We start from the raw sequence: 20,995 nt of genomic DNA, 5'->3' as shown, positions 1-20,995 counted from the left end.
TGACAGGGCTGGGAAACACCTCTATGAGAAACCTGCAGAGTTGTTCCCAACCGGAGTAGCAAAAACTGGGCTAGGTGAACTATTGGTCTGATTCTGTATAAGGCAGCTTGATATGTTAATACAACATGGCAATGCCAAAGGAGAAGTGCCATGTCCCACAACAACAATGTGGGGGTGTGGGGCCTCATGCATTGCACTACACCTGTGTGCAGGGCACTGCTTAGGGCTTGAGTGGAGCAGAAACAGGTCCCATGCAAAAGCATCTTTAGAAACATATAGTGGTCAGTATTGTTAATCTGTCCAGCTCAGATTCCTTACAGATTGCTCTGGCCACAGGTACATTTCCACTAGGGATGTGGATTGGTTTCAGACAAATTCAGAAGCCTGAAAAGAAGTGGGCGGCTTTGTTCCAGCTCTGTTGGTTCGCAAGGTAAAGCAGATTTCCTTCTGAAGCCAACAGAACTGAAGCTGCCCAGGAATGAAGCTTCATCAGCACCTCATGTTCAGAGATGCACGGGACTTTATGTCTCCAAATAGCATGTCTTGCTTTCATTTCTGTAAACGCTGCAGGGGAGGTGGGAAGCAGTGCAGTTGAATGACTGACATGTCCCCCTTCTAATCCTAGGTCACCATTTTACCATGGGCTCCAATAACTGTGCTTTGAAGGAGGGCAAGGATGGGACCATGAGATGGCCATTCCAATGCCACAAGGCTTCATAATGAAAAAAGCCCTTAAATTGGTTTTCAGTCATCCTAACTGCCTAGCCCTTGCACCTGTCCTTCTGCATTGAGCAGGGGGTTGGACTCGGTGGACTTGTAGGCCCCTTCCAACCCTACTATTCTATGATTCTATGAAACTTGTCAGGTTTCTTGCCTGTGGACACCTCCAAGGGGTGTGCCATTTTCATACAAATCACCCCCAAAACATGATGTGTGTGTGTCAGGGAAGTGAATTAATTCCTGCCACACAAAATTGGAGAGCCCGCCTTCCACATCAACAACCACCTCTATCCTTCTGAAACTTTGCAGGATTCTTCCTTAGGGACAACTCTGGGATTTCTGTCATTTTTAGAAGAATGTTCTGCAAGGAACAAAGAGGGATAATCACATCCTTTTTTCTTTTTTTTTTTTTGGAGATCATCAGCATGTCAAGGCTGCTCTTGTGCAAAAACCTCTGCAGTGATTGCTTTGAAATTCGGTAGGAACGATCCCTTCAGAAGGGGCACCTATCTCTAAAATTTTCATCCAATTATGCAAACAATTTGTTTTAACTTATTGGCAGCCCCCCCCCCAATATAAAGGCATGTAACACAAAACCTCCTAAACCTATTTTTCTGACATTTGGCAAGAGTAAACTTCTTTAGGAGCTCCTTGCAAAAGTCATCCAATCATGACCAAGAGAACAACGGTTAAAGCTGTTTATGGATTGCCCATGGTAGCATGAAGCATCAGATTTCTGAACATCTTCTCAGATTCAGTACTAGGTCGAAGAGGACCAACTCTGAATTGGTCTGAGAAGACATGGGCCATTTTCTGAAGCACTGACTTGGGATCAAAGTCAAAGCAAGGGTTCTGCGTGCATACCTAATTTCAACCAAAGGGGGTTTAAGGGGGTATGTGTGTTATTATCTTTGTTAATCCTGATAGATGGAAGTGTTCAAATTGTGGTTGATCACCTATTTCCATGAATGCCAGATCGAAATTCGATAGCAAGCAGTATGAGATTCAGCTTCACAAAGCACAATCTAAGGAAAGAGAGGAGGAGTGCCTGTTAAAAACATAGGAAACACGAAAACAAATGTAAAGGGAAAGCCAGGGGATTAGGGCTAGGGATGTACGGATTCCCCACCATCCATACCGGTGGGGAATCCACCGGGGGGGGGGAGGCAATCCATTCCTCCCCCCCCCCCCGGAATCCTCTGGAGCTGCTCAGCTCTGCAAGGATTCCGTGGAGCCGCCCGGCTTGAGGGCCACTTCCCTGGACCCATTCGCCTCCACGCTGATCGCCATGTTGCTTAAAAAAATGGCAATCAGCAGGATATGCCCATAGACTTATATGCAAAATAGAGCCATGAATCTTGCATATAAGTCTTTAAAAAATGGCGATCGGCAGGATGTGCCCATAGACTTATACACAAGATTCATGGCACTATTTTGCATATAAGTCTATGGGCACATCCTGCTGGTTTCCATTTTTTTAAGCAACATGGCGATCGGTGCGGAGGTGAACGGATCCAGTTAAGCCTAAAGCCAAGTGCCGTTCCGCGAGGAATCCTCATGGAGTAGAGGTAAGTGGAGCCATTCCGCCATGGATTCCAGAGGCCAGATTCCAAAGAATCTGGCCTTATTTGAATCTGCAATGAATTTCTCTGATGTCCCTATTCAGGGCACCACCTTGTTGAAAACTAAACAGTCCTTAACCCTGCTGGAGTTTTGATGCCCAATGTCTGTATGACTAAATTTGTATTAGGGATGTCAGAGGAATACAGCTGGAGGTGGAGCTCGGCAAGCTTTCAGCAGCTCGCCCCCCACCTTTAGTTCAGGCTGACTCAGCCTGCAGGAAAACGTGCCAGCTAGTGGATTTTAATTCGCACAAATTATGCAAATTTTGGCTATAATTTGTGCACATTACCCACCTTCTGGCCATAATTTGTGCAAATTATGCAAATTGCAGCTGTGATTTGCACAATTTGCAAGCATAATTTGCACAAATCTGTATTTGCGCGAATTACGGCTGATGCACACAACAGTATATGCAAAAGTTTCTGGAGTTCAGGTGAAACTGGCGGCTTGGCTCGTGGATGCAAGCCAAGTTGGGCAAGCCATGGAACTCCACCAAGCCCCAAGAGGCCAGCTTTCCCAGCAACAGACATCCCTAATTTTCATTTAGTACCAGAAAATTAAAACAAAACAAAACAAATCACCAGGCTGCGACGAAAATGACCAGGCTGCAAGTCTGCAGAATCCATGCAATTCAGAAGATGTTGGTCCATTATGGAATCTGCAGGTTGAATTCATAGAAATCTGAAGTCATTTGAATCTGTTTCAGATTTCTCTGACATCCCTGGGTGGACTTGGTCCTGAACTAACAAGTCTGGACCAGCAAGTGTCCCAGGCGTTGAAAAGCCAGACAAAGTCATCCAGGTAAGAGGGGCTATGTAAGCAATTGACAGAGGTAGGGTTGAGTGGGGGCTAAGGAATTGGGCAGCGGGGAGGGGGATTACATACCTGCAAACATCTTTGAAGGTCATGTCAATGAAAGTATTGGAGAGAAGCTGAGTCATCACTTTATACTCCTGGCCTTCTATTTCTTCTTGGTGCTTATTCAAAGTGTTCACTTTCTGTAACAAATATAGTTATGAGTTCAGTCCTATTTGGAGACTTCAGGCTGTAGCTTCTGCTTGAATCAGGAGCCCTGGAGGTTCATGGCCCCATATTTGAGGGACCAGAGCCAAAAAAGAAGTTATGGCAGCAGATCTGGTACTTAAGCACAGATCTGCCCCTGCCACATAACAGCAAGAGGTGGGGTCTAAAATTAAGAAGGGTAAGGAATGCAGAATATTCCCAACTGTTTACCTCCTTGCAAGTGGTATCCTGAGTGAGTGCTTTCTCCCAGCTGGGCTCTAGGGCCTGAGCAGAGGGGAAAGTACTTGTGGAGTAAAAAACTATGGGGAGTTAAGCTGCAGGCCAGGAGAGGGTTCTGATATCCTCATTTACTCACCCTTTTCGCTGTTAACAATTCATGCTCCTCTGTGCTTTCTACATGCTTGTACACCTCAGGTTTGACCCTCAGAATTAATTTGTCTGTCACATCAAGCTTGACTAAGGATGTATGAGAAATTTGTTTCCGATTGTTTTTGATCAGGATTTACCCAGTTCGCAACTTCCAGACTGAATATGAACTCAGACGCCATCTGCGGCCGAAGTCTGTACATTTCTGAGCTTACACTGTGATTTGTGGAACACCCCAAAAGGCATTTGGAAGGCAATGGCAAACCACCCCACTATAGTCTGCCATGAAAACGCCAGCGCAAGCGGCGTCCCTCTAGGGGTCAGTAATGACCCGGTGCTTGCACAGGAGGAACCTTTCCTTTTTTTTTTCTTACATTTGAAAAATGCACATGGAAAAATACGTACTTTTGAAAAATGCACACACATACACTTTAATAAGTGGGAGAATGCATACATTTCAAGATACGCACAACTGAAGCATACATTAATATATATAATCACACATACACACATGAAAACACACATGGGTTTATTTTTCACGAGGGGGAAAAACCTACAAAGCTTGGACTCAAGTCAGAACGGGCTTCGAGATGGAATTCAGAGAACTTAGGTGTGGCCAAGTTTTGCTTATTTGCTAGGGTTGGCGGAGAATTTCTCCCCGAAACTTCGGGGGGCCGAGCGCCAATGTGTTCGGCCCCCCGCAGAAGTTTCGGGGAGAAATTTTCGGCACTCCCCCCGCACCCCCCCGGGACGGGACTTAACTTTCCCGAATGTCCCTCCCGGCAGCGGGTCCCGGAGGCGGTTCGTTGGGTCTTCGTCAGGGGCAGGGGCGGCAGCCAATCTTTCGACCGGCTGCCGCCGCCGCCATTCCAAATATAGCGTTGCCCTTAGTTTAGCCGTAGTCTATGTAATCTTTACGTAGACTACAGCAACCAAATAAGGAACGTGAATGGCGGCTCCCTATGGGGACCGCCATTAGCCGTACGTGCTTTTTTTTTTTTTAAAGTCACCCGTGATAGGCTACGTGACGATTTACGTAGCCTATCACGGCTGACTTTGCAAATCTAGCCGTGATAGGCTACATTAATCGTCACATAGCCTATCACGGGGGCGTTTTTTTTTTAACTTTTTAGTTCGCGGCTGGGCGAGGCGAGGCGCCTCCTCCCTGGCCTGAACTTCGGCCGGGCGAGGCGGGAAGCCTCCCCCCTGGCCTGAATTTCGGCCGGGCGAGGCGGGAAGCCTCCCCACCCGGCCTGAACTTCGGGGGGAGAGCAGCAAAGCGCCTCCCCCCCACCACGAAAAGCTGAGAGACCAGGTAAGTGACTTTCATGCACCCCTATTATTTGCACATCCCTAGGTTTGATTCATGGAGTCAATCTGTCACATCACAGTTGGTCCTCAGAGGCCAGTCCTTATGGATAAGACCACGCTGTATGTTATTGGTTCATGTTCAAGCCAAATTCAGGGGAAAAAAAATCTCTACATGGTGCGTGTGTGTGTTGTACTCAGTCTGGATTAGTTCAGCCATAAGACCCTACTCTCTTGTGATTTGAATTGCTACTAATTTACTAACCTCTTGAAAAATATGTTGTCTCCCTGGATTCAATTACTTAGGTGTTCAAAGAAAGCATCGAATCTTCCACACAGATTCACTCACTCACTCACTCACTCACTCACTCATTTATTTATTGCATTTATATCCCACCTCCTTTCCTCTTGCAAGGAACCCAAGGCTTACATGATCCTCCCCCTCTCCATTTTAGCCTCACAACAACCAGCCTGTGAGGTGGGTTGGGCTGAGAGTCTGTGACTGGCCCAAAATCACCCAGTGAGCTTCCATGGCCGAGTGGGGACTAGAACCCGGATCTCCCAGCTCCCAGTCCAACTCTCTAGCCACTACACCACACTGGCTGCTATTATTATTATTATTATTATTATTATTATTATTATTCTATATGCAAATAGCTTCTCAAATTTCTCCACCGTATTTGCAAGCAGAAGAATGTGAGGGGACCATTTTACCAAATTTCTCCAGAGGAGAAATTAATTAGGGATGTATGAAAGTCACTTACCTTTTAATGAAATTGATTTGCAGTGGGGGGGAGGCACTCTGCCCCTTCCCCTGAAATGCTGGCGGGGGGGGGGAGGCGCTCTGTCCCTCACTCCCTGAATCCTGGCTGGCCGGGTCCGCAAGTGGCGGTGGCCGTAGCCGCCGCCATTTGCGTCCCTGCAGTCAGCTGCGATAGGCTACATAAATGTTTACGTAGCCTATCACAGCTGATTTAAAAGAAAAAAAATGCGCGTACGCAAATGGCAGCACCCATGGGCGCCACCATTTGCGTTCCTTATTTTGACATGTCTTACTCTACGTAAACATTTACGTAGACTAAGATGGCGAAAATAAGGGGAACGCAAATAACGTAGCGTCTACACTATTTGCATTCCCCTTATTTTTCCTGTAGTCTATGTAAATGTTTACGTAGACTAAGACATGTCAAAATAAGGAAAGGCCCATGGGCGCCACCATTTGCATACGCGCGTGTTTTTTTTTTCTTTTAAATCAGCCATGATAGGCTACGTAAACATTTACATAGCCTATCACGGGATTTTTTAAAAATCTAGCCATGATAGGCTACTTAAATCTTTACATAGCCTATCACGTTTTTTTGTTTTTTTTACAGGAAATGGCGGCAGCGGCAGCTGGTCAGAAGTAGGGATGGTGGAGAATTTCTCCCCGAATCTTTGGGGGGCCAAGCGCCAACACATTCGCCCCCCCGAAATTGGCGGTGAAATTCTCTGCCCCCCCGCCCCCCTGGGACGGGACTTACCTTTGGTGAATGTCCCTCCCGGTGGCGGGTCCCGGCGGCGGTTTGGCGGTGGTTCGGCGCGGGCGGGGGCAGCGGCCGGTCTCCCGACCGGCTGCCGCCGCCGCCATTGCAAAAAAAAAAAACTAAAGTAAAAAAAACCCCACACACCTGTGCATAGGCTACGTAACTATTTACGTAGCCTATCACGGCTAGATTTCCAAAGTCAGCTGTGATAGGCTACGTAAATCGTCACGTAGCCTATCATGGGTGACTTTGGAAAAAAAAAAAAGCGTGTACGCAAATGGCGGCTCCCATGGGGACCGCCATTTGTGTTCCTTATTTTGGCACGTCTAGTCTACGTAAAGATTTATATAGACTACGGTGAAAATAAGGGCAACGCAAATAGCGTGCCCATATTTTCGCCGTAGTCTACGTAAATCTTTACGTAGACTAGACGTGCCAAAATAAGGAACGCAAATGGCGGTCCCCATGGGAGCCACCATTTGCGTACGCGCTTTTTTCCCCCCAAAGTCACCTGTGACAGGCTACATGACGATTTACGTAGCCTATCATGGCTGACTTTGGAAATCTAGCCATGATAGGCTATGTAAATCGTCATTTAGCCTATCAAGGGGTCTTTTTTTTAACTTTTTGTTTCGCGGCCGGGGAGATGGGGCGCTTCTCCCTGGCCTGAATTTCGGCCGGGCGAGGTGGGAAGCCTCCCCCCCCTCGCCTGAACTTTGGGGGGAGAAGGGAAGTGCCTACCCCCCACCACGAAGCCAAGCTGCGAAAAGGTAAGTGACTTTCATACATCCCTAGTCGGAAGACTGGCCGCCGCAGCCGAACCGCCGCCGCCAGGAAGATTTGCCCAAGGTAAGTCCTGTCCCGGGGGGGGCGGGGGGGGCAGACCATTTTGCCACCGATTTTGGGGGGCCGAATGCGCTGGCATTCGGCCTCCCCAAGATTCGTGGTAAAATTCTCTGACATCCCTAGAAATTATCCAAAAGTTGCTCTGAGTGAGGCTCACCATTAGCAGTGGCAACACTGCAGCTTCTTTCTAACACCCCAGCCCCGCACTAAGTGTTTGTGGTTTTGTTGTTGTCTATTGATGCTGAAGCCTGCCTGGCCATCATTTCACCTCATTCACAATGCCCCATATCTATCTTTGTTTCAAAGCATTGTAGGGAGAAAATGGTGGCTACCCTAAAATACAGTGGAGCATATTTCGAGTAAATTCAGGAAAAGGGTCTTCTTTTCCTTTTTTCTGTGGGGGTGAGAAAAATAGATATCTCTGAAATGTTCTGAGGAAAATGATGCCTCAGAAGTCAGAACTTTTGGTTCAGCTGTTGTTGTCATTTGCTTGTTGTTTTAATCTGTCTTTTTCTTGGATGTTACATGTCATTTTATGATGGTTTTGTAATGCTATTTTATTGTTTTGTTTAATTGCTTTGAGAGCATTACTATGAGCACTTAATAAAAGGGAAAATAAATACAAATAAAACTGGTGGGGACCTCCCCCCCCTCCAAAGTAAGCTATAATTTATCTTTATTTTATTACATTTTCATTGTGCCCTTCCAGGAAAGAGCTCAGGATAGTGCACATAGTTTTCCTATCTCCCTTTTACCTTCAAGGCTGCAATGTAGGTTGGGCTAAAAGAGACTAGGCCAAGATAACCTAGTAGATTTCAAAGCCAACAGGGGATCTGAACTCAACATTTAGACCACTACATCATGCTGATTCTCCTTGATTTGGGGAGGGTTTTATTTAAAATATGGTTCCATATAATGGCTTCATGAGTGAATACAACATTTGTTGGCTACAAGGAACTACTATTAAACATACTCATATTTATTTACTTTTTGGAAAAAGTATCACCCAAAGTGTTGAATTGCACATGTATTTCCCCTCTTGCTGTGAGAGGACTGTGAGATGCAAACCTACCATTCTCCCAGAAAAGCTAGAGCGTTGGAGATGTCTTACACATCCACCCAAAGATTAATTGGGAACAAATAAACATTGAGTGGCAAGTGATGTTCTGCTGGGGTAGTCCTGATACTGCATATGTTTGACATTATAATGAAAGCCTTGAATAAAGCAGGGCTGGACAACTTGTGGCCCTCCAGAGGTTTTGGCCTACAGCTCCCATCAGCCCATGCCAGCATAGCCAATGGTGAGGGATCATGGGAGTTGTGGCTAGGGATGTATGGATTTTGTAAAATCCCTACCATCTGTGTTCTGTGGATTGTCAGGTGCCTTTCATTACATTGTCTACTCATTGATGAAATTAGATTTTGTCCAGGTTGCTGGATTTGTGCAAATTCACATTTCTGCACATTTGCACTTGTGAAAATGTGCAACCTCCCCTCCCAAATGTTCATTTTTATGCTTTAGCCTATGGGGAAAATGCAAATTTTCAGCCAGTTTTTATATATATGTATATGTCTGTGTATATATATATATATATATATTCCTACGACCAAAGTGGTGTAAAATTCCAGAAAGTTAGAAAAAAAACACAAAACCGCAGTCCACAAGTCTGTGGAATAGGTGCGAGTCAGGAAAAGCAAGTCCACTGCAGAATTCAAAGGTCAGATTCATAGAAATCTGAACTCATTTGATTCCATTGTGGATTTCTTCAACTTCCTTAGTTGTAGGCCAAAACCTCTGGAGGGCTAGAAGTTACCCACCTCTGGAATAAAGAATACAATTCATCAGATTTGCAGAAGACCCCAAATCTGCAAATAATTCTGAGGATGGGATTTAAAAGCACAGGAAATGCTTAATCTCTTAGCTGCAATACTACACTTCATTTTATTCATCTAGGTTTCAATTCCTATCTAATATAATCTAGCCCCCAGCTACCTGGCAGTAAGCCCCACTGAACTCAATGAGACTTACTTCTGAGTAGAGACATCTAGGATTGCACTGAACATGTTTAACCTGCCTTTCAAGAAAATCACCCTGAAGTAGGAAGCAAGAACATAATCAATCAAGTAGCAATCATAAAATCAATAAAGATGTCAAATAAATAGCAAAGGCAATCAAATGATTTCCAACAGGAGTGGCAAACGGTAATTGCAGCTCTAACCGACATATCCAGCAGACAAAAGCTAATATGATTTTTGTAAAGGCTTTGAAGGCCCACTTAAATAGACTGAGCTCCTAGTTCTGGTAGACTTCTTTTGAAGGATGGTTTCATCTAGGGATGCTGGTGTATTTCTCCACATTGGTAACCAGGAGAAGAATGTTGGGGAAACAAAAAGCTCTCCTCAAAGGAGAGGTTTGTTTTACAAGCCCCCAGATTCTTCTCTAGCTTGGAGCTATAGAATAACTGCCAACTTCCCTTCTCCATCCCACCATGCCCCACTGTTGTCATTCTCCCCACCCCCACCCCCAATTACATTTCCTTATGCCTTTTCTTGACAGTAGCAGGACCAGCAGGCAGATAGGGGAGGAGAAGTAGGGATGTTGGAGAATTTCTCCACGAATCTCTGGGAGGCCGAATGCCAACGCATTCGGCCCCCTGAAATTGGTGGAGAAATGGTCCGCCGCCACCCCCCGCCACCCCCCGGGATGGGACTTACCTTGCGCGAATGTCCCTGGCTCTGGCAGCTCCCGGTGGCTCCCGGCGGTGGTGCAGCAGAGGCGGCAGCCGGTCTTCTGACCGGCCGCCGCCATTTCCCAGTAAAAAACAACAACAACAACAAACGTGATAGGCTACGTAAAGATTTACGTAGCCTATCACGGCTAGATTTTCAAAAAACACCGTGATAGGCTACGTAAATCCTTACGTAGCCTATCACGGCTGACTTGGGGGGGGGGGAAGCTCATACGCAAATGGCAGCTCCCATGGGCGCCACCATTTGCATTCCTTATTTGGGCACGTGTAGTCTACGTAAATGTTTATGTAAACATGTAAACTATGGTGAAAATAAGGGCAACACAAATAGCGTTGCCCTTATTTTCGCCGTAGTCTACATAAATGTTTACGTAGACTACACGTGCCCAAATAAGGAATGCAAATGGCGGCACCCATGGGCACCACCATTTGCGTATGCGCTTTTTTTTTTCCCCCCCAAAGTCAGCCATGATAGCCTACGTAAGGATTTACGTAGCCTATCACGGCTGACTGCAGGGATGCAAACGGCGGTGGCTACGGCCGCCGTCATTTGCGTCCCAGCAGGAGATGAGATTCGCGGCCGGAGGGATGGGGCGCCTCCCCCCCAGCCAGAATTTCGGAGGGAGGGATGGAGCACCTCCCCCCCCACTGCGAAGCAAGCTGCAGGATAAGATAAGGGACTTTCGTCCATCCCTAAGGAGAAGAGGGATGTTGTCTCCGCTCCTTCTCCTTCACTCTCACACATGGATTAGCTGCATGCTGGGGTACAAAGCCCCTGGGGGACTGTCAGGATTGGAACTCCATCTTTTTCCATGTCATGTGTGCCATCTGAACAGGCTGGAGTGGCATGTAGGGTTGCAAATATCTGCATGCCTATTATCTCAAGAGGCCTCGGCTTTTAATGCCAGAGCTGTATTCAGTTAATTGGATTGAATGATCTCAGCTACATTCTTGTGGGAACCTCCCACTTTCCTCTCGGGTGGGGAACACTGTGTTAGCTGGATGGTGACTGGCTAAAATATTCCTTATGTTGTGAGGAGGCTGAGCATAAAACAGGAGGCTTGTCTTCATCTTCATCAGTATCATTATACTGCAACTTACTTTCAGGCTTGTGAGTCTTTGGTTTAGGGACTGGGCCCTGTCCTATTGGAAGGCCCATACTTAGATAATGTCTAGGGCAGCTTAGGTATTTCTTTGTTATTTTTTGCCTGAAGTATTGTTTACAAAGGTTATCCCAATTCCTGTATTTCTTTTCACTCCCTTTCCCCTTCTGTTAATAAACTTCACCTCTACCTTGAAAGTTGTGTGTGCTTCCTTACAAGTAAGTCTTTGCACTAAAGCCAGAGCCTTCTGCTGAGTTCACTGATACTGTTTGAAGTTCCAGGACTATGGCTTGAAATAGAGGTAGCCAGATTGACCTCCCATTCCTGAGTACTAGGAGTGTCCTGTTGTAAAGTCTTTGAGTCCCCTGGCTCAAGCTGAGGTGGATCTAAGGGGTTGTGGCAGCCTCCTTTGCTGGACTGGTGTTTGACAAGAGGACCACCAGTCCCTTCCGTCACTGCTGGGAGCCAGAGTAACCCCTTTCCTCCCTTCAGCAAGAACCAAGGGAGATGTAGTTCTCCAGAAGGCTGCACCATGGGAGCTGTTTTTTGGGGGGGGTGGGGGGATCAGCAATGGCAAGGAATGGCAGGGGTTCTGAGCTCTCAGATTATCTCAGGAAGATAAAACCATTTCCTCCATATTTCCCCCCCCCCAAGAAAATGCATTATTCCTGAGACGGTTGTTGCAGGTGCCCAACTGAATCTGGGAGGCTTGCGGACTCTCCTGTGCTTGGCCCCCTGGGTGGGGCGCTGACAGCCCTGGCCACTGAGCACCCCAGGCCTTGGCAGCACCAGGGATCAGCTTGCCCCTCACTGCAAACTGCCAAGCTGTGCTGCCAGCACCGCTGCTTCCTTCTCCCCCTCCCAGTTCAATGACAAGAGGGCCATCTCTCTCGTCATCCTTCTACAGAGCTGGTGCTGCTGTGGTAGCTGGGATGGAGGAAAGAGGAGGGGTGAGCGGCACTCCTTTCTCCTCCCCCCACCCCATGCTACCATGGTGGCAGCAGTGCTGGCAAGGCAAGAGGACTTACTGGGCCCAGCCGCTCATGCACAGCCTTCCTCACCTGTCCTCCTTTGCAGCCACCATTTTAATGCAAGATTGGGGCTCTTGTTTTTTGTAGGTCCGTTGTTGTAGAAAAGGCCCTACAGAGCCACTGATGTGTGCGACAATAGACTTATGAAAAACAAGAGCCCCCATCTTGCGTTACAATGGCAGCTGCAAAGGAGCGCGGGTGGAGGAAAGTCACGGGCGAGCCAGGCCGGGACACGGGCAGAAAGCCCTCCAGCCCTCCAGAGGCTCACACAGCCCTCCAGCATGATGGTGGCTGGAGCACCCACTGAGCACAGACACAGTGGCATCCATCTATCCCTATCCGGAGTGAATCTGACGTGAGAGATTGCCCATCTCTAGTTCCATGTTGCTTTGCAGCAGCAACAGCAGAAGCAGCAACGAGAACAACGGCAAGCACTGTGAAGCTGAAAGTGGAACTGGGAGTTATATTGACTCATATAGGCTTCTCCAGACAAGGTTGGGGTTTCATAAGCTTCAAGGGTCTATTGCCTCCAGGACATGCACACACAGAGCAATGTTCACTACCAAAGGATCTTTATTTTTGACCTCTCCCATTTCCCTTCTGTGGTGCAATGGACAACGGGAACTGAATATGCAAGGTTCAGAATCAAAGCCCAATCTGGTCATAAAAGCTGAATAGGATAATATGCTCTCTCTCTCTCTCTCTCTCTCCCCCCCAGATTCATAGCAAGGATAAATGAGAAAATAACTGTGAGGTATTTGGTACACTGGGAAATGCAATGGAAATGAACTGCAATATAATGCCTGTACAGCAGCTAATTATAAGTTCCTTAAAGTCATTAACGTCATGTATGCTTAACTCTCCAGTGGATGCAGTGGAGATGCATTAGATTAAATTTAAAAATACCCTCTCAGTTTTACTGATATATATTGTGCTTATTTCTTTCACTACTGAGATTGCTTTACTAAGGGGACATTCCTATGGCTCCCTAGACAGCAGAGGTGGGTGGGTGGGAATAGAATACTTTGGATTCCTGAGTCCAAGCTTGGAGATAGTGCTCTGACCTCAGATCTGGGAATCTGTGCTCTCCCCCACCCTCCTTCTTCACAGCCAGCATGGAAAGAACCATGCTGGCTGCCTCTCCAAGGTCAGGAACTCAACCTTGGAAATGGAGTAAAGGGGGTGTTCCAGTGGGCAGGGAGAAGAGGGGACTGGGGAGGCTGGGATATGAGCTATCCCAAGGCCTCTCCAGCCTCCCTGCCCCCCAGAATGCCCCAGCTAGATGGGCAAAGAAAATGCAGTGGGAGGACTGGCAGAGGTGGCGATCACCTGCGCCACTCCTCCTGCTCTGCACTGGACGCTCTTAAGGGAGTAAGTCATAGGGCTACATCCCAAGATAGCAATCCTATGTTCCCAGAGCAGAGCCTGTCATACTGAAGGCTCCTTTCTTTGCATGCCCTATTGGCCCTTGCTAAGAGGGCAGAAGTCAAGAGTGAGGCAGGGCTTCTTGTATTTTCCTTCCATCCATTGACAGAAGAAAAATCTGTCTCCTACAGCCAGCAGTGGAAGGTAAACACTTAGATGTGCTCTTGAACACATCAAAATGTTTTCCTGGATCAAGGACATGGTCAGGGACTGGGAGGGTTAGGATCCCCTAATTCCTTGGCCACTACTTCCCTGCTCATCAGAATGCCCTCAGATATCCAGTTTCCTCCAGTTTCCTTCCTCCTATGAGGCCTACAGAGGCAAGGAAAAGAAAAAGGTCAGGCCTAGAGGCCTGGAGGTTTATTTGAAGGGGGAAGGGGGTATCTCTGAGAGGAGTGGTTTCATTTCCCCAGTTAAGTTTAATTTCTTCAGGTTTGAAACAGTACTTTTGGTTTTGAGGGAGGAGGGTATATAAAGAGAGAGAGAGACAACAGTAAGAGCAGAGTCGGAGAGACCAGAGCCTGAAGAGGGAACAGGAAGAAGGACCCTGGAGAAGTCTAAGTAGAACTAAGGTAAAGGAACTTGCATTTTGCAACTTTTATTTTCTCTTAATGCCTTTTGTATCACTCGGCTCTATTGTGTAAATACCTTTAGTTGTGATTTGCTTGCTTTAATTTACCAGTAAACTGTTGTGGTTAATACCCAGGTGTCTGAAATGCCAATCACCCCACACCTACAGCCTAAACCCCATGTTATTTGGAAGGGGAATTTTAAAAGAAGGAAGGTGGGACTCTTAAAGAGGCAAGAGATCCTTAAGGAGTTGCTCAGGGGATCCAGGTCATAAGGGGAACCCTGACATCCCTCTCTACAAAATAGAGTTTGAACCTTGTAGAGGAAGCCACCAGAGAGGCTGGGAGGAGTCAAAAAGAAGGCCCCAGCATGGGGGAAAAAACTTCTGTGGTTGTAGCTCTTCTTACAGCCTTGGAGGGGGGCAGGGTTCTGAACAATCCTATGGCCACTGGGTTACTGTCTAGGGACCAAAGAATTAATATCTAGCTATGACTAGGGAAAACTCTGGGAGGGTAAAGGAAGATTAGATAGATAGATAGATAGATAGATAGATAGATAGATAGATAGATAGATACACACACACACACACACACATTAAGGATGCTTCTACAATTCTTGACTTCCAGATTCTTCTGAATCCAACTCTCAGTCCAACCCAGTGTGTGTATATTTCTTTAACTCTAAGCAGATGGAACAGCTGCATTAATAACTCTGCATCAAGGAAGACTCTGATTACAGCAACAGGCCCCAAAATAGGAGAAATATAGAATTACCTGAACATCCTCCCTAACAAACAGACTGGTCAACAGTGTGGTCAAACCTGGCACCACACAACTCTGAGCTATTAACCCAAGCTTGAGTTCAGCAAAGCAGATAATACTGTCCCCTCTCCTCCAGTCCCAATTGGGGAGTTTTGGTAGGTAGACCTGTTTCAGGAGAAAATGGGGTAGGGGGTGATACAAAAAGATGAGAAATTGCAGAATAATAAGTCTCCGGTTAAAACAACAGCAACAGCGACACACCCAGCCAGCAGAGAAGACTTTACTCCCCGCGAAGTCTGGTTTATTATGGGAGGATAATTACCCATTATTTCAAGGTTCTGAAATATTTATGTAATGGGGGAGTAGTCTTCTAGATCACTCCACATTTTGATTCCTAAGCTATTTGATCTTGCACAGTCACAGAGAAGGCAATGCAACTGGCCTAAAAGCTGAGGAAGTCTTGGACAATTGGAGCTTGCAGCAAAATGTTGCAGTGTGTCTTAACCATCTGATAGGAATGCTCTGTTCAGGATTCCAGCTTGCCATTCATGTCTTCCTTCATGTGATTCCATTCCATTCCCCCAACTGGTTTTCCTTTTTTTTAAAAAAAAAATCAATTGATACATTCTGTGGGCTATGTTTGGGTGTGTTTGTTGTTGCTCAATGTCTTTTTGTACTTCTGCAAACACTGAGGTTATCCTGATGGTACTTTCCTCCTATTTCTCAGTGGCTCTGCTTTAGGGATGTATAAGAATCCCATTCTGAAGTGAAATCTCAATGGATTTTACCAGTTCAGCCCTGATGTTGTTCCGTTTCCCCCTGCTAGCATTGACTCAATCTCTAGTGAATTGATCCAATATGCAGATTTAAGTTTGCTTTTAATGGCGGCAATTTGCACAAAGGGGATTTTTTTCGAGTCTTTAACTTTGCACAAATGTCCAGAGGAGAACTATCCAGAGGAGAAACAGGAGGGCCAACCGGACATCCCCTTGCAACAGGCAACTCCATACCCAAAGGGGATCCCCCTCCCACAAATACCTTCTTGCTCCCACCCCCTTCCTAGGAGCAGCATTATCCTGAACTAATACCATTCTTGCCTTAAACTGGGAACACTTTCCCCCTTTGCAACTTCTTGTGACTGTTTTTGTCTCTGCAAGTTCTGTCTTGCAGAGACCACTCAAAGAAGATGGCTTAATATATCCCTCAAGTGTCTTGTCTGCTCTCGCCCCCCCCCCACCAGGAGCAGCTACAAGTAGAGATAATTTAAAGTGGATGATATAGGGAAGAAACTGATTTTGCTTAAACAGATCCATGGGTTTTGTTTGTTTTTTAACCATCAAGTTCTTCTGTCTGTAGAACAGATTTGTCAGAATAAAATCACTTGAGAAGTATGGAATATGGGTCTGGTGGAGTAAATGAAGTAGAATGTGGAGATCATGACACTGACAAGAATTTAGAAAGGAAATATGCCTCTGTGGATCTACAGAGTGGACAGACAGACTTGCACAAGTGTGCACTTGCACAAGACCCCATATATATATATATATATATATATATTCCCATTTGCACAAATTCAAAGACCCCCCAAGAGAGAAAAATATCCCATTTGCACAAATCAATGGACCCTAACAACAACAACAACAACCACCCGCTATCCCATTTATGGAAATCACTGGAGCTAAAAAAAAAAGTGTCTGTTTAATGTGTGGAAAACCATACAAACATTTCTAGAATCAGAAAAAAAAATCTGTTACACTCCACCACCACTTATCAGAAAGGAAACACTGAGAAAACCCATCGGGCTGAAACAGAACAGAATGGGATTCCCAGTATCACACATCCCTACTCTGCTTTGCTTCCTTTTCTATTGGTGCTCACCACCTGATGTTTCTATTGGAGGAAGTAATTCTAACATTTGTAAACTTTCCAGTCATGGAGGGTGCAATCCCATGGGGATAGTTGGCCACTTCCAAATTTGGAGGCAGCTGACGATCCAATGCAGGTAGGGATGTACGAAACCCCCCTTACCTGGCTCCGCCGGGTTCCGCTGGGGGGGGAGGCACTCCATCCCTCCCCCCGGAATCCTCGCTGGCTGGCTCCTCTCCACGGGGATTCCGCGGAGCCACCAGCCAGCTCCGCCAGCAGCCGGACATCCGGCCGCTGGCTAGCAGGGACGCAAATGGTGGCGGCCATAGCAGCCGCTGTTTGTGTCCCTGTAGTCACCTGTGATAGGCTACATAAAGACTTAAATAGCCTATCATGTCTGGTTTTAAAAAAAAAAAAAGCGTAGGCAAATGGCGGCGGCTACAGCCGCCGCCATTTGCATTCCTTATTTTTGGCCGTCTTAGTCTACGTAAATATTTACGTAGACTAAGACGGCGAAAATAAGGGGGAACGCAAATAGCGTCCACTATTTTTGCCCAAAATAAGGAATATTATTTGCCAAAAATAAGGCCAAAAATAAGGAACGCAAGTGGCGGCGGCCGTAGCCGCGTCCATTTGCGTACGCGTTTGTTTGTTTGTTTGTTTTTAAGCCAGACGTGATAGGCTACGTAAGTCTTTATGTAGCCTATCATGAATGGGGAAAGAAAAAAACCAACAGACTGCAAATGGCGGCAGCGGCAGCCATTCGGAAGACCAGCCGCCGCCGCCGCCACCTCCGCCGAAGCCGCTGCTGGAGCTGCCGCTGTCCGGAACATACGCCCCAGGTAAGTCTCATCCCGGGAGGGATCCGCTGGGGGCAGGGGGTGGCAGGCCATTTTGCCATGGAGTTCAGGGGGCCAAATGCACTGGCATTCGGCCTCCCCAAGATCCTAAATGTAGGGTGATCAGAGCACAGAAGGGATCCTCTCCTCCACGCTCCAGTCACCCTGCATTTGTGGCTAGATGTATGATTTTGGCTGTCCAGCTGGGGCATATTAGAGTCCAGGGGGGGAGGCCGGATGGCATATAGGAAGCATTGTAATGACAATTCTGCATTCTCCTCCCCTCCCTGCCCCCAGGGATACCTGCTTTTCACCCGCTCCATGCTGTTCCTTCAAGTGCAGAGCCAGGGATGAACTATGCTGCCTACAAGGCAGCAGAGGAAGGAGAGGGGAGGGAGATTTCTGGGAGCCCTGGCTCTGAGCTCAGTTCCCAGAAACCGAAAAATCCTATGGCCATCTAAACACCATCTAGCAGCTATAGGATTGCACCCTCAATGTGACATTCCCACCTCCACCTTCCCTTTGCAACCTCATATGCCCTCCTAGAGAACACTCTTCGTTGTTAGGGCACCCTACAGAACAGCGGGGAATATGGTGCAGGGCAATTTAGCAGGAAGAAGGGATGAGTGAAAATGGAAGACACAACCCTTCCATGAGCAGAAGTGCCTTCTACTCACACAGTTGTAATGCCTTTAGATCCAAGCCTCAAAACTCCAACTCTGCTATAATGTATCCTCAAAGAAAGAAACAAACAAATAAATCCCAACCTTGTTAGAAGACTGGATGATCTGTATTATGACTCTAGTGTGTGGGAAGTGATTCTTGATGGAGAGCACCCTGCATAAAACATAAAGCTATTGAGCGGTATGCATTTTGCAGCCAGACAATTAGAAGACATTAACAACGCTAGCTGCCTAAAGTGACCCATCATAGTATTTTCATTCAATAGTCTTGCACTCAATACAGCTGAAAACAGCTGCCCCTTTTTTTTCCTGAGCAAATGTGTAATAGAAAACCTTGCTTTTTTTTTTTCTACATCCAAAGACTGTCCAAAAGGAACTAATGATGTTCTGTATAACACATTTTTTTTTAATTTCTTTTCTTTTTTGGTTCTGAGATCCATTCTGACAGCAGCAAGCATTCATTATGATGACCAACTGCAGCTTGCACCAAGAGGTAGCAGATGTTACAGGGAGCTATAGGGGGCATCTGTGGACCATGAGGAAATGTCCCTACCAGGGCTGGGTGAATCTGTCAAGCTTGATCACATCAGGGTGCTCATTTTTTCCACTGCCAAGGTTCTTCTGACCTGGGTCAACATTGTATTGTAAGCTTCCCACCACACACACACACACACACACACACACCCCTTTTTGTTTTCCTCTGCATGGAAATCCATGTGGATTTTCTTGCTCATTTTATTTCTTAATGTATGCATTATATGTACACAGGGCTGGCCCAAGACATTTTGCTGCCTGATGCAAATAACAAGATGCCAAGATGGTACCCCCTCCTATTCCATTTACAAAAAGTGACTGGACTGGCAGTTGAATCTTTGTTCAACACTCCACAGCATCCACTACCCCTGAAAGCAGCTGGCTAACTTAGGGAGTACAGGGCAGGTTGCTTGGCCCATAGTTCTTTCCTCCAACACCCTGCCGCTGTCTCCCAGCATCTGCAACCTGAAATGACCACATCACTCTGTCTAATGGTAGGGCCATGTTTGTACATGTTTTTTAAATTTATGCATTTTCCCACTGAACAAAAAAAAGCAATTTTGTGTGCAGTTTTTTTTTCATATGCACATGTTGTTTGTATGCACAACTGCAACATACACATTCCTTTTGTACCCATCCCCACCCCCAAACCCAGTGTTATTTATTATTCTTACATTGATATCCCGCCTTTCCACCAAAAAAGGCAGCATTTTATTTCAAGCCTTGGAAATGTATGAATTTCGTTAATGAGATGGGTCGCATTCTGTGTCCTCAAGGCCTCTAACATTGCAGAAATAGCCCTTTACAGCCACCGTTGTGTGCAACATATACGAAAAACTAGCACCCCCATCGTTCATTAAAATGGTGGCTCGCATGGAGGAAGGGACGCTCCCAGGTGTGAGCAGATGGGTCCAGTAAGTCCTGGCAGCTCACACAGCTTGGTGGGCAGGGCTGGTGGCTTGCTGAGTGGGGTTGAGGGAGGTGAGCAGTGTGTGTGTGTTGGGGAGGGGGAGTCTGAAAGATTCCCAGACCCAGTCAGGTGCTAGTGATATCCCTAATGCTGCAACATCCCATTTTGCTCCAAGCATATATTAAGAATTATGCACATTGCACATTAAGCACATCGGAAATTTTGTAAACGTGTGCATCTGTCTTTCTGTTTAGTGTCTTCACCCCTCTCGATGGCTGTGATTGGGCCTCTGTGTTGTTTTTTTTTTTTTGGTGGAATTGGAGTCATGCCTGCTCTCCAAGATCCAGAGCTCCATGTGTTCATCTGAACATCTGGAGGTGTTGCACTTGTGACTGCAGGTTTCCTATTTGGTTGCATAACTTGTAGACAGTATTCAGGCAAACATACGTCAATTGGGAGCTTTGATAGTGGATGCAATCCCAATTTCCCCCTTACCCTCCATCCTTTGAATATAAACATAAGAAGGGCCATGCTGGATCAGACCAAAGGAACATCTAGTCCAGCATTCGGTTTGCACAATGGCCAACCAGACATCCCAATAGGAAGCCCACAGGCAGGGCATGAATGCAACAGGACCCACCCATGTGCGTTCCCAGCAACTGGCATACAGAGGCATACTGCCCTGATACTGGAGGTAATATATAGACATCATGACCAGTAGCCACTGATAGCTTTATCCTCCATGAAAGCATCTAGAATTACATAACCTTACCTGCCAGTTCCACCAACAGAGAAATTTGTAAGGGGGCACCAGGGCAAAGCCATTTTATTTCCTGGCTGGGTTCTAAGTGTCCTCATTGATTGAACAGACAAATCCAGGGCTGAAAAACTACTTGTCAGTTCCTGCCTTACCTCATGATGTTTGAAGTATCCTCAATGTAAGGCTGAGCAGAACACGTGTCAGCTAAGATGAGACATGCTTCAGCATTACCCATCTATTTCCCAAGGGGAGAGAGAGAAAGGGGGGGGGGAATATTGGGAGTAAGTTGGCAATCCAATCTGGTGCATATTTACTCAGCAATAAGACTATCTGTGTTCAGTTGGGCAAGCTCCC

The 20,995-nt window shown here is 46.5% G+C and overlaps 1 protein-coding gene across 1 annotated transcript in view; it reads right to left on the bottom strand.

The window, feature by feature from the left end:
- Positions 1-20,995, bottom strand: part of KCNU1 (potassium calcium-activated channel subfamily U member 1) — a 166,534-nt gene that overhangs the window by 100,707 nt on the left and 44,832 nt on the right. Inside the window, exons 11-15 of the mRNA XM_084807247.1 lie at positions 20,794-20,876; positions 18,522-18,591; positions 15,062-15,214; positions 3,229-3,341; positions 1,677-1,745 (exon numbers count right to left, since the gene is read on the bottom strand). Of these exons, the coding sequence (XP_084663373.1) occupies positions 1,677-1,745; positions 3,229-3,341; positions 15,062-15,214; positions 18,522-18,591; positions 20,794-20,876 (488 nt within the window). The remainder of the gene's footprint in view (positions 1-1,676; positions 1,746-3,228; positions 3,342-15,061; positions 15,215-18,521; positions 18,592-20,793; positions 20,877-20,995) is intronic.

This window comes from Heloderma suspectum, chromosome 6, assembly GCF_057233095.1.
Source record: "Heloderma suspectum isolate Gila_16-S chromosome 6, 16-S_ref, whole genome shotgun sequence".
Classification (NCBI taxonomy): domain Eukaryota; kingdom Metazoa; phylum Chordata; class Lepidosauria; order Squamata; family Helodermatidae; genus Heloderma; species Heloderma suspectum.
This window is presented reverse-complemented; position numbering and strand designations above follow the sequence as displayed.